Source organism: Panthera uncia, assembly GCF_023721935.1.
Source record: "Panthera uncia isolate 11264 chromosome B2 unlocalized genomic scaffold, Puncia_PCG_1.0 HiC_scaffold_24, whole genome shotgun sequence".
Lineage (NCBI taxonomy): Eukaryota > Metazoa > Chordata > Mammalia > Carnivora > Felidae > Panthera > Panthera uncia.
Window position 1 is genome coordinate 35,151,066 of NW_026057580.1, and position 18,927 is coordinate 35,169,992.

Sequence of the window (18,927 nt, forward strand, 5' to 3'; positions counted from 1 at the left end):
GTGTGATGTCAAAATCTTTTAAAGCAAGCCTTCAACCTATCAGGCTAGCGAGATGTTTAATTTCCTTGTCAGGTCTTTCTCCTGGACACCCCTATTGGAGGCACTTGAACAATCTGACATTCTCAGAAGAACTCTCCTAGCTTTAATCTCCATGTTACTAACTTCATGGGCCCTATATTGTACCCTGTTTTATGTGTTCTGTGCCACGGTTGGGAAGGAACACGTAAGCCCTTGCCTTTTTATGCTTGTTTGCACATCCAAAAGCAATTCTCCATGTTAGATGGCTATGCACAAGCCACCCTGGTCCCTGTCCCTCTCTTCATCCTAGGGAAAGCCCTTACCTTCCTTCCACACCTGCCTCTTAGGCTTTTGGAATTTCAAAGCACTAGTTCCCATTCCCTCCTACTCTAGGAAAGTCTGTCCTTTGAAAAGCATAGCCAGGAAGAAAGCTGGAGTTGTCTTCTGGCTTCTGATCACTTTCAGGATGGAGGAAGGAAAAATACAAAATAGAAATAAATGAAGTACTGTGCCAATTACAAAAATTTCTCTGCATTCTACCATTATCATTTAGCATCTTGCTGTGTACCATATTTATAGTAAGTAATCAACAAATACTTATTAATATGTAAGAATGTCATTACCAATTTTCTGTTTACATTATTTTGCATTTATATAATGATGTTTTTAAAGAATATCTAGTTTTTTAGGCATTCATCTTTATGTCCTTCAAATGTGTGCCATTAATCACCCAAACAACCTGTTTACAACTGGAATCTTGATGTTTCTTGCGTTGAGTGCACATATGTTAAAATAGTACAATGATTATTACAGAATGAAATGATGGGGGAAAAGTCACATCCTGAGAGAAAACCAAGGTTTCTCTATTAATGCTTTCTTTTTTATAGTATTGCGTATTTTATAACACCATTTTCCCTCTAGATAATTTAAATCTGAAATTTGTGATCATATGTATTGTCAATCTTACTAATCACTAAGAATATATTGTTAATTCTAAAATTGAAATATATAAATAAATTTCACAACAAAGATTTAATATTTGCAATTCTGCATTTACTGACATTCACTGGCATTTATAATATATAATAAAATACGTATTTCCATTTATTATTCATAATAGAACACTGTCACATATTTGATATGTATTAAAACATTAAAACATCAGATACAAAAAATACATATGCTGTTTATGGTTTCACTACAATATCCTGATTCCAAAGGCAAAATTTATTATGAGGACAACATCTTGACAGAGTGAGATATCAGAATAATATAAGGGGAATACGAATTGAGAAAAAGACATTAAAGTTAATTTTATGATACAGTTCAGTAGAGCATTGCAGAAGGTTGCAGAATAAGTAGATTTTGAGGAAGTGGGAGTAAATAAATGCTGAACCAACCTTCCTTCCTTCCTCCCTTCTTTCCTTCCTTCTTTCCTTCCTTCCTTCCTTCCTTCCTTCCTTCCTCCCTTCCTCCCTTCCTCCCTTCCTCCTTTCCCTCCTCCCCCCGCCTTTTATAGTATCTGCTGATAAGTAAAGAAAGAACACAGTGGGAAATAAGTTAAAGAGGTTGCTAGAGACTTTGGTTGGACTCTTTCTTTCAGTGAAGAATAAGGGAGTCCTACCTGTAAGGAAGGGAAGAAGCCCATGAAGAAACAGAGTTGAAGCTGTAAGAGAGTTCTGGGCTGAGAAACAGCATGATTTTTCTTCTCTTAATTCTCTCCCGGTGGGAATGTCCAAACCAGTTTTATAAATATGGACTATTGCCAAAACCAGGAAGGAATTGGAAATACACATGAGAGTTGGGTACAGATGGGTGCAGGTCACTAAGGGATAGCATCCGGGAGGATATAAGTCCTGGTAGAGTTTGGAGATGCTTGTGTGAATGACTTCATAAACTGTGGGGTGAAGCACTTACCAAAGAGCTGCCCCAGGCATGTCAGTGCAGCTTCTGGGAGAGCACTGTCCCCTGGCAGCTGTCATCCTTAGGAACTACTCAGAGGGCTAGATTTTTCTTCCACTGAAAGAAAGACTGGAAGAAAGACTGGAAGAGACCTTCCCTCCTAAAATGTCTCATGGAGAAAATGAGAACCTAGAGACCCCACCCTCATAACTCAACTGAGAAACCTTATCTCACCAGCCTTCTTGCCGTGGCCTACTGGAGAAGGACATGTTGCTGCCTGCCCACCTGTTGTGGTCTGGCCCCCTGTCACAGCCTAAGCTGCATACACACATAGGGAACCAGCACTGGGTTCATACATCATCAAAATAGTATTTTGAGTCTTTCAGGAGGACACAGTAGCTTGAAGTTAATTTGAGAAAAGAGAGTTTGGGAATAAGCACTGTAGAGGAGTTGAAACTGCATGAAAGTATTATTGAGCAGGAGTGAAAGGTCTATGGGAGTTTCAGGACCTGAGTTCATCAGCATAGCTTTGGCTTGTTCATACTCAGCTTTTGTTCATGTATCTTCAATTAGTCATGACAAAACACTGACATTTCCTGATAGTTAACACTTTCCTGCATTCAGAAATGTTTTCATTTGCAAGTTGAATCCGTATTTGTTGTCATCTTTTATATGGGCTTAGAGTAAGATCTGAAGTATGTGAATTCACAATGATATATTCAGATAGAAAGGAAAAGCAAACCCCTAGACAAAAATTAGTTTTCTCATCAATAAAATGGGAATTTACTTCATAAAGTTATTGTGCATTTAAACATACACATTTCTTCTTTAAATTAATTAGGAGGCATAATTGGTCAACTCTTTTGTAGATTTTAATGTCATATATATTCCAGTTTTTCATTTCTTTATAGCACTCATTTGTTATTTAATGATATTTGATGAGATAGAACTGAATTTTTTCCTTTTTTAATGTGAAATACTTCATGATACAAAAGCACATATGTAAAGACTAGAGAAAAAGAATAAAAGATATAATATGTGCCTAACACTCAACTTAAGAAATAAAACATATTCAGTACTTTTGAGGCCCAGAGCTTGAATAATTTCATATCTACATGAAAAAAAAATATGTATTCTACCACTGAGGACAATAAATATGTGTGAACAAGTATCGTACTCAATAAGCTTAACAAGTTTATTCTACTGGACAGATAAATACATATGCATATGTATATAAAGTTCTTAATTATGTTTTTCAAATATTCTCTGTAATTATTTATTTTTGATCTGTCTGGTCTGTTAATTATAGAGAGAAAGGTCTGTCAAAGTATCCTACAATGAAGGTGGATTTCTCTACGTTAGTAGTTTTATTATTTTTTGGCTTCATATATTATTATATGCAATTAAGTTTAGAATTGTCTTATAAAAAATTATATGAATACTTTTTAAATAATAGATTATCCTTTTTATCTTTAGTAATGCTTTTTGCCATAAATATTATACCAATTTTGTTGTTGTTGTCCTTAGCCTTTCACTGGGATATATTTTTTCATTCTTTTATTTCAAACATCCTTCCTAGTTTGGGTATATCTCTTCTAAACCTAATTTAGCTAAATTTTAAAAATCTAACATGTTAATTTTTGTCTTTTAATGATGCTGTAGTCCATTATACATATTGTGACTCCTGATGTGTGTTGGATTGTTACTACCATTGTTTGTCATGATTTCTAATTGTCCTGCTTTGTCTGTGTTTGTTCATTTGCTTCAATTGTTGTCTTCTGTAGATTGACTATTTCCTCATTCCATGTTTTCCACTGGTTTGGATATCACACACTCTATTTCAATTATTTTTGGTGGTTACCTAACAACAATGTTAATTTTGTTCACTTGTGTGAAAGTTAAAGCTGAAGTTCTTGGTCACAGAGCCTCAGTACATGTCCCAGGAGCAGTGGTCTGCTTCATAACTATACTCCATCTCTGAATTACTGCTACTGTTTCATTTTTCTCCTGTGAGGATCTCCATACTTTCTCCCCAACTCAAATAGGAATTAAAATTTATTCCTTTAGGGGCACCTGGGTGGCTCAGTCGGTTAAGTGTCTGAGTCTTGGTTTCAGCCAAGGTTATGATCTCACAGTTCATGAGTTCGAGACCTGCATTGGGCTTTCGCTGACATTGTCCTTCCCCTGCTTGTCCTCAATCTCTCTCTCAAAATAAATAAACATTTTTTTAAAGTTATTCCTTTAAATATCCAGTATTTTCAGCATTTTGTGGCAGCAAGATTTTTCAGGATACATAGTCTTCAGTATGAAATTGTGTTTTTTTTCTCAAAATGGACTAAGAACAAAGTATTTGTGTATGAATTTTACAGTTAGCAAGTATGTATTGGCTACTACTAAGGAGAAATATGTCTTAACTATCTTGCTAAACTGTGCATTTCTAATGCTATTTACTGTTTGGTAGAAGAAAGGTGACATGTACAGAAATACTAATAGTATATGGTAAAAAAACCAAAAGACAAAAAGCTGAATGCCTTATGAGTGACCAGATAAAATGCTATGAGATTGTAGCAGAGTAAGTTTTTATCTCACTGGTCACTGCCCTGCATATATTTATTATAAAAAAAACACCCCTTTTGATTGGGTCCTATAGGATGGATAAAAGTATTTTGTGTTTGATTTTTTTTAAGTTTATTTATTTATTTTGAGAGAGACAGAGATAGCACAAGTGGGGAAGGGGCAGACAGAGGGAGAGAGAGAGAATCCCAAGCAGGCTCTGCACTGCCAGCACACAGCCTGTCGCAGGTCTCAAACTCAATGAAACCATGAAATCATGATCTGAGCCAAAACGAAGAGTTGGACACTTAACCAACTGAGCCACCCAAGCACCCCAATGTTTGAATTTTTAAAGAACAGTGGATTTTCAAACCATTATACCTCAGTATAAAGCATATACTAAATCAGGAGATGACAGACTGGCCCATGGGTCCAATCTGGCTTACCATCTGTTTTGGTAATAACGTTTTATTGGAATATAGCCACACTTATTATGCTTATTATTTACATATTATCTATGCTACTTTCATGTTGTAATAGAGCTGTGTAGTTGTCAAAGAGACTATATGGCCCACAAAGTCTAACATATTTACAATCTGGCCTTTTACTGGAAAGTTTGCCAACACTCATACCAAATCATGTGCTGTATTACAAAGTAAATTCATAGGGAATCTTTTCCCTTTGCCTAGCTTTTGCATTTATATTTACTTAAATACATTTGATTTGATGGTTCTCACAATAAATATCTATCCATGTACTTCCTCTATGCTTAGAGTTTATATGTTTATTTAATTAGAGATATTTCCTTGTTCCCACTCCTTAATAATTACTTTCTTTAATAGAAGCCTTAAGATTTCCAATGCTATTTTGTAAGGTTACTTTTGAAGTAGTTAAGATAGCCCCAGTTGTTTTTTAAAAACTTGAGCCTAGATTAATGGTGCTTAAATTATAAAAAATTCAGTGTACCAAATAGCATTGTTTTTCAAGCCGTTCAGACATTCTTGCTTTCCTTAAATATATCACTATTTCTATGAACTGAAATTAGCTAGCCTTTAAATTGGGGAGGGCTTCAGATTCTAAACTACTTTATTTCCTAGAGCAAGTATGTGTGCTATTAAATAGAAAAACTGTCAATTGGCAAAGCAGGAAAGGGGTTTTATAATTTTTAAAGTAATTATTAAAATTCTGCTCAAGAGTTGTTGATGTTAAAAGAAAAATATAATGAAATCCCAGTACTTCAAGTACTAGAGTCCTTAGACATAACTTATTTGATTCTGTTTCCAGGGAGTACCAGTTCCCACAGATATCTTAGGTGTAGAGAATCAAGCTAACTAACTGCCTGTATTAACAACAGCATGTGTGTGTACCTTGTGTCCTAGGGAATACATCCAGCGCACTCGCTCAGTTACAGAGATGACTTTCCTAGGAGTTTCTCCATTGTTGTAATGGCCAATGACTATTGGCTAGGCCTCGGACAACTCTCTCAGTTCTCATTTACAAAACTAAGGCATACTTTCACTGGGGATTCACTGGATGTCATGGTGTTCTGTACAGAGCAGCAAATAGTTTCTATTTGTAGCAGTTGAAGATTGAGGGATTAGGGCTGATGGGGAAGGGAGGAGACTTGAATCACATTAAATGTGAACATTCTTATGGAAAATGGTTTGCCTCAACAACTTTGGTTGCATCCATTAAATAAAGAGTGGTGACAACTCTCATACAAATTGGAGTATTTGTATGAGAAAATATTTGTATCAGAAAAAATCTGAATATTTGCAAGGTGTGGTTTAACACTTTTCACATATCGTGGAAGGATTAGTGAGCTCAATTATAATGTATAAGGTGATACTTTATATACTGTATGAAATCAAACACTTGATATTAAATACATAAATAATCTCCAAGAATAGGGGTAAAGGAAGATATTTTGTGGAAGACAAATTGCATAGCATTATAATTTATAATTTTTTTAAGTTTATTTTTGAGAGAGAGACATGTGAGCGGGGGAGGGCCAGAGAGAGAGGGAGAGAGAGAATCCCAAGCAGGCTCTGTGCTGTCACCACAGAGCTCAATGTGCAGCTCAAACTCATGAAACTGTGAGATCATGACCTAAACCAAAACCAAGAGTTGGGCACTTAACCAACTGAGCCACCCAGGTGCCCCTATAACTTAAAACGGTATTTTTCCAAGTATACATCATGCTCACATAGTGGGTCAGGGAATCAATTTCCTGTGACAAACTTTTTTTTAGACTGTAATCATTATTAAAATAGAATGAGATAGACTATACCAGAGTACATCGTATATAGTTAGCTTAAGTATTTTGTATAACTTCTGCTTCAGTTGTATACACACATGAATGTGGTTGTAAAGTGTTGAGTTCCCCGGTCCAAATACCTTGAAAGCTATTTGTCTAGAAGAAGCAGAGGCGTGGAGTGGACACATGAATTCCACTTTGGGGACCAAAACAGTGATTATATATTGTACTCGTGTATGTTTCATTGCTAGTAACAAAACTGAGACTAGTGGGTTACATGCTAATACATTTTTTACCAGTGGCCTTTTACTGGAAAGTTTGATTAGTTGAAGGGTAAGATTAGTGGGAAAAATTATTTTATATGTTTTGGTTTCATTCAAATAGCTATACTTCTGTTAGGAAAAATTATTTTTGTTTTTGTCTTCTGTCATTTACTTAGTTTGCTACCGTTTTCTCTTTTGCCCAGGAGATTGCATCAACAATTTGAAAGCTATAAAGAACAAGTGAGGAAGATAGGGGAAGAAGCGCGGCGTTACCAGGGAGAGCACAAAGATGATGCTCCGACTTGTGGAATCTGTCACAAAACAAAGTTTGCTGACGGGTGCGGCCATCTCTGCTCCTACTGCCGCACCAAGTTCTGTGCCCGCTGTGGAGGCCGCGTGTCTCTGCGATCCAACAACGTAAGTGTTCCCTGAGCCTGAGAGGTGCTCTGAATGCAGGTGAAAAGCAGTACACCTGCCAAGCAGAAAATATACATGTATTATAAAGTAGATGCAGGCATAAGTGTACACATTAATGTGCCCCTTTCCCATTTTCTGTTTTTCATAAGGTTCATAGTAGTGGAGTAGTGATGAAATAATAAAAAAAATGCTTTCCATATGCATCTTAGTAAATGATTAAAAACCAAAAGATTCAAACCAACAGATTATTTGTGGGAGTAAATTTACTTTCTGAAAAATGTAGTAAATGTGGATTTAGTATCATGAACTAGAAGACTCTTAAAAGTTGTTATATCCAGTTCTTCTTGTAAAAAGAAGAAAAAAAACTTAGTTTCTACAACGTTTGTTTCAGGCTGAATGAAGGTAGAATGTAAGGTGAACTGGGTAGCATTAAATGTAACCGAAGACAACATATATAAAGCAATGATTAGCTTCTATGAGAGTAATTTCCTATTTACTGTTGTGGTAAAGTATATAGTGCTAGGTTTCTCTCATGGAAACTATTTTGATATTTAAAAAGTATGTCAAAATACCCTTTTTTAAATTTGGGGGGATTTTTGTACTTATTATCTTCTCTATGAGATGTAGTCTCACCTGATGCAGTTTCCTTATTTGGCTTAAATGAGAGCTACTTATGTTATGCCTGTGCTTTAAATATATACACTTTGTGAGGCACTGAGATGCTCATTTAAGAGAACTAAATATTCTTTATGAAGTACTAGATAAATTCTAATACTTTAGAATACATTTTAATATACTTTATTATATACCCTATCTTAGTATGGTAAAATTATTTTTAGGGATGTCTGGGTGAGTTTTCTTTGATGTAGGTCTGCAATGTAATATAGAACAGTTAAGATTATCATATACCTAAAGAATTCCCCATGTTTCTCTAAGTAATTTCATTTATTATCTAATCATATATGCAGTGTAACATAGTACAAAGTTATATTTAAAAATAATATGGAAGCTTTATGCACTCTTGATATTTTCCTAATTGAGAAACCCATGGCTAAAATTAAAATCAATCTCCCTATCAACATTATATTCATTGGTAGTGTATTTCAATTGCAAGTAGGGTATTCTAAATATCCCTTCCAGTGAAATTAAGATATTCAGTAAAAGAGAAATGTTTTAAGGTGAGCCCACTATTATCTTTGTGGCCTTGGGAAAATAATTAACTTCCCTGAACAACATCTTCTTTATCTATGAAACTGGATAGTAATAATTACTGTATATGATTATTATGATAATTAAATTAAAATCTAGGTCTTTATGATATATATTTAAGAGTTATTTAGGTGCCATTCTGATGACCACATGAGTTTTCCTCCTGAAAGTTCTTTAGTTAATTATCATATGTTATATTAAGACCTTTTTAAAACAACCTTGGGTTAAAATAGTATCTGGCACATAAAGAGGTGTACAAGAACTATGTGTTAACTTTCTCATCTTTAGTGTTCCTAAATACACTGTTTTGGAATGAATTCTCACAGATGAGACCTGGGAATGATATACAAAATATTTAAAAAAACATTTGGTGTAGGGGTACTGTCCAATCTGAAAAGGTGCTGTCAGTACATAGTAGTGTGCAAATTAGCAGGGTGGAAATGCTGACTGAGCACCCATAGCTGTTGAATGTTTGTAACTTCCCATGATAGGTTTGAGGAAAACCAATAATAATACAGTTAACTAATGAAATATTAAAATTACCTGGGTTAATCTCATGTTAAAGGAAATTGAGCTAAGATGTACCTCTGCTTTGGAGACACCCAAGCCTAATGTAGTCTATCTGTCTCTATAAGCCCATCCAATTTGGACAAAATATTCAAAAGAACAAAATAATAGAAGGCATAACTTTAAGGCATGAGACAAAAATATTGTATGAATATATTGTGTTGTTTTTTTCCCATGACATTATAAGTGTTGAAACGTATATTACATATAAATAGTGCTTGTGGAATAATTTAGGACTACAATAGTTAATATCTTTTTTCTCATTTTTATTCTTTACAAATATTTCCCATTCTTAGATTTTTCCAAATTGTAACTATAAATATTTTGACAGTAATTTGATAAAATTATTTATATAATTTTATTCATTTTAATAAAATGTCTTTTCAGTAATAGGAAGACTAAATATAATAGTGAATTAAGATTTCTTTCTGAAAAATGTTTTAAATATAGATGTAATCATCAAGTACTAAAACTTTTGGAAATTATAGTGCCCAATTTTGGTATCTACTATAGTAGAATTAGTATAGGTGCATTTTCAATGAAAGCTTGAACATGAGTATTTTGGGGAAGAGTAAACATTTACAATGCTTATAAATACCTATGTCTGAACACTTTAAAAATAATACATAATTGTTTTCTTAAAATCTATTAATATATGCCTTATTTTTGTTTTTCTCTTCTTCTTTTCCTCTCTTTTTACTCTGCTTCCTTGGATGCTTTCCCAAAGGAGGACAAAGTGGTTAGAATCCATGCTTTCTTTTCTATAATTTGTTATTATAATGTTGTGAACTTTATTGAGTGAATGTTTCACCTAGTGTTGTCAGTCACTATACTTTCACAAAGAAATGGTATACTAGGAAAAACTCATTCCCAGTTCTCGTGGAAAAATAAATAAATAAAATGGACATCTAGGGGCATTACAGTTTTATTATTAATAACAGGTGAAGTCTGGGTAGTTTGAGTTCATGGAAACATTGATATTTATAGTATAGTTTAAATCATTATGAACAATTTGTCCTCTTAGCTTTCTGAGTTTTGATGATGATTCCATCTGCAATAAACAATAAACTGCAATGGAACAATAAATCCCAATGGATTGTCCCTTTCTCAGCACTCAGTAGATGCATAGGCAGGTGATTTAAAATTTTATTGCAGAAGGAATTGAATGTACTGATTTAGTGGCAAGACTGAATCAAATCAAATAAAAAGTCAAAATAAAATGATTTTTCTGTAGAACACAAGTAGCAGAGCTGCCATATTGAACCACATTTTGCCCTATGCCCCTTTTTTTTCTCTCTGATGCATAGAAATCACTCCCGAGAGTGGTGAAAGGTCACTTTTCGTTCTTATCAGATATAGAAACCACAGAGGCCGGGTTTAAGAAAATAGGATCCAAGTGGAACCATTAGTCAACCTGTCTTTTGTATACAAATTATATAGTTTCATGTGGTATAAATTACAATTTCCCCAAAGCTCAGTAATTTCTCAGCATAAGACTGAGGCAGTACGTGTTTTGGGTTCAATATATCAACTCAGCTGCCTTTGTTCAACTTTTTAAAGTTTAAATGATGTACTGCAGTGCATAAGTAGTAAGCAAGGCATTAAGTGAACATTAATCTGTGTTTTTAATCTTGATGCTAATATATGTTCATCACTTTTTCTTTTATTATGAGAAAGAAATCAGGTTGAAAGTTATATAGGGTAGTTTGTTTGCACTAACTGTGTTTTCCTGTACTAATGATGGCATGTGAGATCATCTTAGGGGCTTTTATTTTAATGCATTAATGTACTATGTTAGAAAAAATATATATAACTAGAATATCACAACTTTGGTTTCATGAATATTACTTTGAGGGAGTCTGCATTTGAAATGTAGATAATTTTAAATTCCTTTAAAGAATAAAAATTAAGTAAATAATAATGCTGTTAATAGACCTAGTGGTAAGACTTCAGCCACACCTATAGGGTTGGCTGGACCCGTTGTCCCTTTGGCAACACTTCCCGTAATGGTAGGTTATTTGTGCTTATTGTGATTTCCTGACTCTGTAATGAGACTTCAGGTGGACTTTGTGGTTTTCAGGCTAAAAATGGAGTGGAAAGACCTATAAAATACAATCATTTTCAGTTATTTTCTTTATTTTAATTAGAATGCATATATCTACCATTTATTTTTAAGTACTTTGTCATAATTTCTTTTAAAAACCTTTTTAGCCTATTGAGGTTATTCAAAAAATTGCCTTTCTAGTTCAGGGAAACCAAAACCAGATTTTGTTTTAGCTGTATTAAAGAGAATAACTGAATATTAAAGTGCTTGATTGTTGGTTCTTTCCCTGTTCCTCTGAGCTCTTTCATTTTTGGTAGAGAAATTATAATTTACAGGTGTGCATGTGTGTATATGTTGGTATGAGTGGCAAGGGAAGAGGGATAAGGGTAAATAAAACTTTCCTAAAAGCAATCTACATCTTGATCAATGTAATAACAATGAATTCTACTTAGTCTGTTATATTGGTGAATAAATACTACTAAAATACTAATACGTATGATATAAAGACCTAAGGACAGCTAACATATAAATATTCCTCTTATTAAGTCTGGCAAACATATTAATGACTATTTTTTTGCAGGCTGGTGCTATTTTATTTTAAAACTTCACACTTAGCTTAAATCACCTCTAATGATAACTTGAAAGACTGTGTACTTGCTTATAAGGAAAATGGCTGTCATAAAGAATCACTTTGCAATTGACACATGTAATAGCTTATAATAGGAGAGTATTTTATATAAGTGTGTATAGTCTCATAGGTAAGATTATGGTTATTTATTTCACTGAAAGCCCTCTTCGATACCTAAGTGAATAGGGATAGTACAAAATTCTCCTCAGTCTGTTTAAATTGCTTTTGACTTTGTTTTTTACTATCTATTTGGTACCAGAGCATTGAATTTAGGTAATTCCTTTGATAACATTAACACTTTGCTGTTGGTAAATCAGCTTCCTTGAATCCTTCAAGTTTAATTCCTTTGAGATTTACCATAAATTTTCATCAGTATTTCTTTTTTAGTGGGTGAATGGGATTGGTTTACAAATATAGCAACTAAAAAATGAACTTGCTACACTTCTAGTTAATCTTTATTTTCACAAAATGAGTCAGGTTTTATAAATTAAGAGTGTTTTATAGTAAATGTCAGCAATACCCTGAAAAACAGAACCCTATTTACTCATTCTTTCCAAATGTGAAAGCTGCACGTACCTACCTTGTAAGCATCATGTGTGAAAAAATACTTTTTTATATCAAGATAATAATTGAGGTACTATGTTTACAGAATCGTGATTTTTTAAACAGGCTCCTCACAGCTTTTCGTTAATGGTTGTTTTTAGAAATCACACTAAAAGATATGTTAATGGAGGAAATATGTTTTTGTAGAAAAAGTTCATAAAAGGTAGGAGTTCGGTAGAATGGGGCAGTCTCAGCCGTGTCTGGAACTGGTTTTATCATAAAGTGTTGTCTGTGGGATAATTGATTCTTAATGATACAAAGAACTTTGCCCTCACAGACTGCTCTTAAATACCAAAATGATGATTTTGGTTTTCTTCTCTTACTAGGGTTAGATAAAAAGAAGCAAGTCAGTAAAATCAACTGCATTAAAAACGGATTTGCATGATCGTATTCAGTGTTTATTTTTATTATAAGAAATCTTCTAAGAGTTTTCCATATTTAGTCCATGGTATGGTGAAACATCTGATCATAACTTTCAACCTTCGCTCTTTGGAAAAAGGGGCTGTTAGAGTTTACCTAGACTCACTTTCCTGTTCTCCTGTTCTCGCTTTCTTTTTTTTTTTTCTTTTATATTTTTTTAATTTATTTTTTAGATACTTTGATGATGGCTTTTTCTGCAAGAATGTTCTCTTAGAGTTTCTAATATAATATAATATAAGATAATATAAGCCTAAATTAAAAACCTTTAAAATATAGACAAACATATTAATAAGGAAATGTTAAGGTGCACCAAGGGGAGAACTTTCATTAAGCAATTTAGTTGATTAGGTGTCTCAAGGTATTTCTTATTTTGTTGTGCTTATCCTACAGGGGAGTAACACATCAAGTTTTAAAAACTATTGTGTTAGATAATTCAGAAAGTTGTAAATTTTTTTATTTCAAATTTGTTTTAGGAATTTACTTCACTGTTTTTCAAGGGCATGGAATCTTAATCTCTTGTACTTAGCATTACTATTCTGGGAATATTTCTTAATATTCAGTAATCATTAAGAAGTTTGTAATCTTGGTTTTGCTCCACCCAAAAATCATTATTTAATGCACTTATAAAACCTGTTTCATGAAATTACCATTTCACAAATCAACGTTAAATACAGATGCATAGTAAGACAAAGAGAGTTCCACTGGAGTATAGATAAAATAGCCTCCTATAGTATAACGAAAAGGGCTGTGATAGAAACAGCTTTCACAAAGCTAAAGACTAAACCATGGATGAACTCCCTAGTTTTTGTGAACATAAGTTGTCAGATCTCTTGTTTATATATCTAGGAGTTGAGTTACTGAGTCATTTAATAGCTCTATGATTAACATTTTGTGGAATTGACAGTTTTCCCTAAGAGCTACACAGCAGTTTTTAAGTTCCAATTTTTTCACACTCATCAATACTTGTTATTGTCTGTATTTTTTTAGCCATTCTTGTTGCATGTCAAGTGATATAGTATCTCATCATGCTTTTCATGAAACTATTTTTAAGTAAAAATTATTAGACTGGTTTGATATCTCCAAAGATTCATTTTGATTGTGTGGATTTAGATTCTTACATAAAAATGCTTCTAAGTTAGCAATTTCTCAAGAAAGTTTTTTTTTTTTTCGTAAAAGGCTAGTATATTCAAAGTATTAGAAGTTCAGTTTTTTCATTCTCTAGGGATTCTTTTTGTCCTTTGTGTTAGAATAATGTATTTATTAATCTATATGAATAAGAACAGGAGCTCTGTTGAATTTAACATAACTTAGAATCTAATATCTGTCTTTCTAGACTAGCTATCCCTAGGGTACATACAAGTAAGAGATTTTTTTTTACTTGTATTTTTTTAATTATTATGCAACATAATAATTAAGACTATTTTTTAAATATGCAGAAAGAACTAGCATCCTCAGCAGATTTACCACTCGGCCATAGGTCCAAAATTAACACACAAACTGAAGCCCAGAATGAAAGGGCTGTTCTTCTTTCTCTGTGTATGAGATATTTTCTTGAGGGACATGAGCTTTTAGTAGCATGTAAACAGATACACGTAAAGACTAAGTTACAACCAGATTTTCTATTCTCTGCCACTCAACTTTCAATATATCCCTGATGTCTGCCAGATTTCATTAGCAGATAGATTCCCTATTATTGTGGCCGCTATTGGGGAGTATATTACAAATAAACAAAGTGTATTTTGTCCATATTACTAAAGTTGCTCTAGCTCTCTTATGGTAGCTTTTTACATGGTATATCCTTTTTACATCCTTTTAATTATATCTACTTTTGTCTTTGTATCTAACGTGTGTCTCATATTAACAGCATATACTTAGGTCTTGTTTGTTTGTTTGTTTGTTTATTTTAAAGACAACTTGACAATCTCTGCTGTTGTGATTGGATTTATAATTCATTCATGTTTAATATTATCAATATGGTTGTATTTGTCTTTTGTTTTCCTTTTTTTATATATCTCATTTTTTGTTCCTCCATTCTTTCTTCACTGCCTTCTTATGCATTAAATTAGTATTTTCTAGTCATGTTTTAATATTTCAGTGATTTTTTTCATTACATTTTCTGAGTTATTTTCTTTGTGTCTCTAGGGTTTCCAATATGCATCTTAACTTACAGGAATCTACTTTCACATTACCTTAATTACAATAAAAGATATAAATATTAATTATATATAGATCTATTCCCTCTTGCCCCTTTTTTTGCCATTATTTTAATAAATTTTATCTCTGTATATGTTAAAAATGTAATTTTTAACATTTTAAAAATTAATACTTTATATGATTTTATGTATTTTAATAAAGCTGAGAGGGGGCGCCTGGGTGGCTCAGTCGGTTAAACGGCCGACTTCGGCTCAGGTCATGATCTCACGGTCCGTGAGTTCGAGCCCCGCATCGGGCTCTGTGCTGACAGCTCAGAGCCTGGAGCCTGTTTCAGATTCTGTGTCTCCCTTTCTCTGACCCTCCCCCGTTCATGCTCTGTCTCTCTCTGTCTCAAAAATAAATAAACGTTAAAAAAAAATTAATAAAGCTGAGAGAAGAAATAAGAGCAAGTGTATATTTATAGGATTTGTTATATAATATTCTTATTTACTATTTTTTATTTTCTTCATTTCTTCCTGTGGATTCAAGTTACCATCTGGTGTCCTTTCCTTACTCCAGTGCAACATTGCTTTCACCCACTTCCTTTGTGCCAAGTATATTTGACTTCCATATGTTACAGGTTTAACAATACTAGTATATTAATGTTGCTTTATGCTTTTTTAAAAATCTTTAAGGTAAAGAAGAAAAATGAGATAATACTTTTATAATAACCTATATAATTAACTTTGCCAGAGTTTTTTTGTTTTTTCGCATGAGTTCATATTATTTTCTAGTGTCACTTCCAGCCTTAAGAATTTCCTTTAGTATTTCTTTAAAATGAGTCTTCTAGCAATGAATTCTATCAGCTTTTGTTTATTTAGGAATGCCTTTACTTCACTTTTATTTCTTTAAAGTTAGTTTTGCTAGATGTAAGGTTCTTGGTTGACAGCTTCTTTTACTTCTTTCAGCACTTCAAATATGTCATCGCACTGCCTCAGACCTCCATTGTTTTTATTTGAAGTCAGTTGTTAATTTTATTAAGAGTCTTTTGTATATGACCAGTCTATTTTCTCTTGCTATTTTCAAGAATTTATTTTTCCCAGCTTTTGACATTTATTATCATGTTTATGTGTCAGGTTATGGACCTTTTTGTGTTCTTCCTAGTTGTGTTCATTGAGTTTTTAGATGTAGTTTAATGTTTTCCATCAAATTTGGGAAGTTTTTCAGCCCTTATTGCTTTGAATTTTTGATCCTTTTTTCTGCCAGCTTAAATCTAATGTTGAGCCCCTGTCATGAATTTTTTTGTCTTAGTTATTGTACTTTTCAATTCCAGAGTCATCTTTTTAAATTTTTTAAATTTAAAAAAAATTTTAAATTTATTACTTTATCTTCAGAGAGAGAGAGAGAGAGAGAGAGGGAGAGGGAGGGGCAGAGAGAGAGTGCATGTGGGGCTCAGTCTCACAAACCATGTGATCATAGCCTGAACTGAAATCAAGACTTGGACACAACCAACTCAGCCACCCAGGCACCTCAAGAATCATCTTAGTTTTTAATAATTTGTATATCTTAACGTATATTCTGTATTGGATGAGACATTATTATAACTCCCTTTATTCTTTGAGCATGGTTCCTTTAGTTCTTTGAACATACTGATCATAGCTCCTTTAATGTCTTTGTCTGATATTCCCAACCTCTGGGCCTTCTCAAAGAAGGGTTGTTGCCTGTTCCCCACCCCACTTTGGTGAGTCACACATTTACTGTATTTTTTGCATGTCTCATGAATTTATAGTTGATTACTGGTCATTTCAGATAAAACATTGTAGCAAATCTGTGTGTGATCCCTGTCCCCACTCCTGGGACTTTTTTGTTTGTTTGCTTGTTTGCGTCTTTATTTGTTTAGTGAGTTGGCTGTACTATTTCAGTCAAACATATTTCCCCTGCAGTGTGCAACTTCTCGGGTAGATACTATGGCCCTTGACTGGGAACTGGGGGTGCATCAGGGTGGGGGAGACAATTTTCTTGGCTACATCCACTCAGAATAGAACATCAATCTTGCTTAGCTAGAAGGGAACGAGGAAGGGAATAAGTTGTGACTCAAATTCCACAGACTCTCACTGTTCTTATGGAGATTTAGTAGATTTCCTCAAATAAACATTTCTCCATTTGCGATATGCCCTTTGGACCACTTCCAGGGACTTCAAATGGCTGTTTTCTTAAAGTAATTTTCACTATTTATAGTTGTTTTCCAGAGAGGGAGCCTGCAGAGCTCCTTACATTGCTATTTTAGAAGTGCCCCTCAAATAGATTCTGATAGTTGTGTTTTAACACATCCATTCACTAATTTATTTATTCATTTTTCCCATTCACTTATTCATTCATAGATTTTCTCCCATGAGTAACCTTATATATAATTTTTTTAATGTTTATTTACTTTTAGAAGAGAGCAAGACATAGCACAAGTTGGGGAAGGTCAGAGAGAGAGGGAGACAACAGAATCTGAAGCAGGGTCCAGGCTCTGAGCTGTGAGCACAGAGCCTGATGTGGGGCTCAAACTCACAAACCTCGAGATCATGACCTGAGCCAAAGTCAGATGCTTAACCGACTGAGCCACCCAGGTACCCCAATGTAATATTTTTTTTTCAAACTCAACTCTCAATCATTTAAAAAAGATGCACTTTTATAGTGATAGATACCAAAATGGATTCTTTCTGTTTAATTTAATATAAAAGTTACTTCTGTGAGCTTATTATTTATATATTCAAAATAATTATGTGTTTCTGTTGTTGCATAATAATTTTTATTTAATGTTATATTAAATAAAGTATAATTCCTCAAAATTTCCTCCTTGTATATAGGATGACAACCATCTGGTGATTTTTTTCCCCTGCCTCAACCATCTGGTAATTCTGTCAACATCCCTACTGAAACCCTTTAGTGTCAAAAGTATCATGTACCCATTTGCTTACAAACCACAAGACCATGACCATTTTTTCATATACTGTGTATTAGAAGTATTTGAATATATCCTCAAAACTTTGTAAAACATATCTTAAAGTTATTACATTCAGGGGCACCTGAGTGATTCAGTCAGTTGAACATCTGACTCTTGATCTCACCTCTGATAGCCATCTCAGGATTGTGAGTTCAAGCCCCACCTTGTGCTCAGTGTTGGGCATGGAGCCTACTTAAAAAAAATAATAAAACAAAAAATATAATAAAATAAAGTTAGTAGAGTTGTTTTGCAGGTACTTAATAAAATTTAATATGTTCTAAATCTGGTAGTCATAACTTGGAGTTAGGCACCTAAGCCTTTAAGAAATCCTTTTTTTCATATATTTCTTTATTATGAAACTTAATAAATGTATTAATTAGCTTATTTTGTTGTTGTATAATATGTATATGCAATAGATTCTTTTCACACATAAACTTCAACAGCAAATATTTTTTTCAAAATTCCATTTGAATCACTTTAAAATAATAGAAAAATAACTGTGCATTTACTTTGTGAACACCTGTGTTGTAAAAGATTTGATTTTCATAAAAATCAATCAGGTGTTGTTATTGGCCAATAAAGTGCTGTTGCAGCAAACTATATGGGTGAAAGTAGAAGATTCACCTTTGGAAAATGTTACATCTGAAGTTACCTTCAGTAACTTCTGGGAATCGGAAAATGTCTATGTCTTTAAACTACATAAAAACACAGAAGACCAACAGTGCTAGTCTTTGAACGGAGTGTGCAATTATGTTTTTTGGTACAAGTGAAACCAGATAGGACAATCACAGAGAGTAGGTGCACTTGATGGACAGTATCAAAGAAGGTTTTCAGGAAGGACAGCAAGTCAAGCCTCAGGTTGGTGATTGGAATAGATGATCATAGATATTTCTTGCTTTACTCAAATTCTTTGATGTTTTC

General features: G+C 33.5%; 1 protein-coding gene across 4 annotated transcripts in view; it reads left to right on the forward strand.

Annotated features, from left to right (window-relative positions):
• The window catches only part of RIMS1 (regulating synaptic membrane exocytosis 1), a 487,006-nt gene that overhangs the window by 190,829 nt on the left and 277,250 nt on the right, over positions 1 to 18,927 (forward strand). For 2 of the 4 annotated variants that reach the window (XM_049652870.1, XM_049652872.1), the window contains 2 exons: positions 7,197 to 7,410; positions 9,914 to 11,035. In XM_049652870.1, the coding sequence (XP_049508827.1) occupies positions 7,197 to 7,410; positions 9,914 to 9,988 (289 nt within the window). In that variant the 3' untranslated portion in view covers positions 9,989 to 11,035. Of the gene's footprint in view, positions 1 to 7,196; positions 7,411 to 9,913; positions 11,036 to 18,927 lie in introns of those variants that run through there. The other 2 variants (XM_049652871.1, XM_049652868.1) reach the window with 2 other exon arrangements.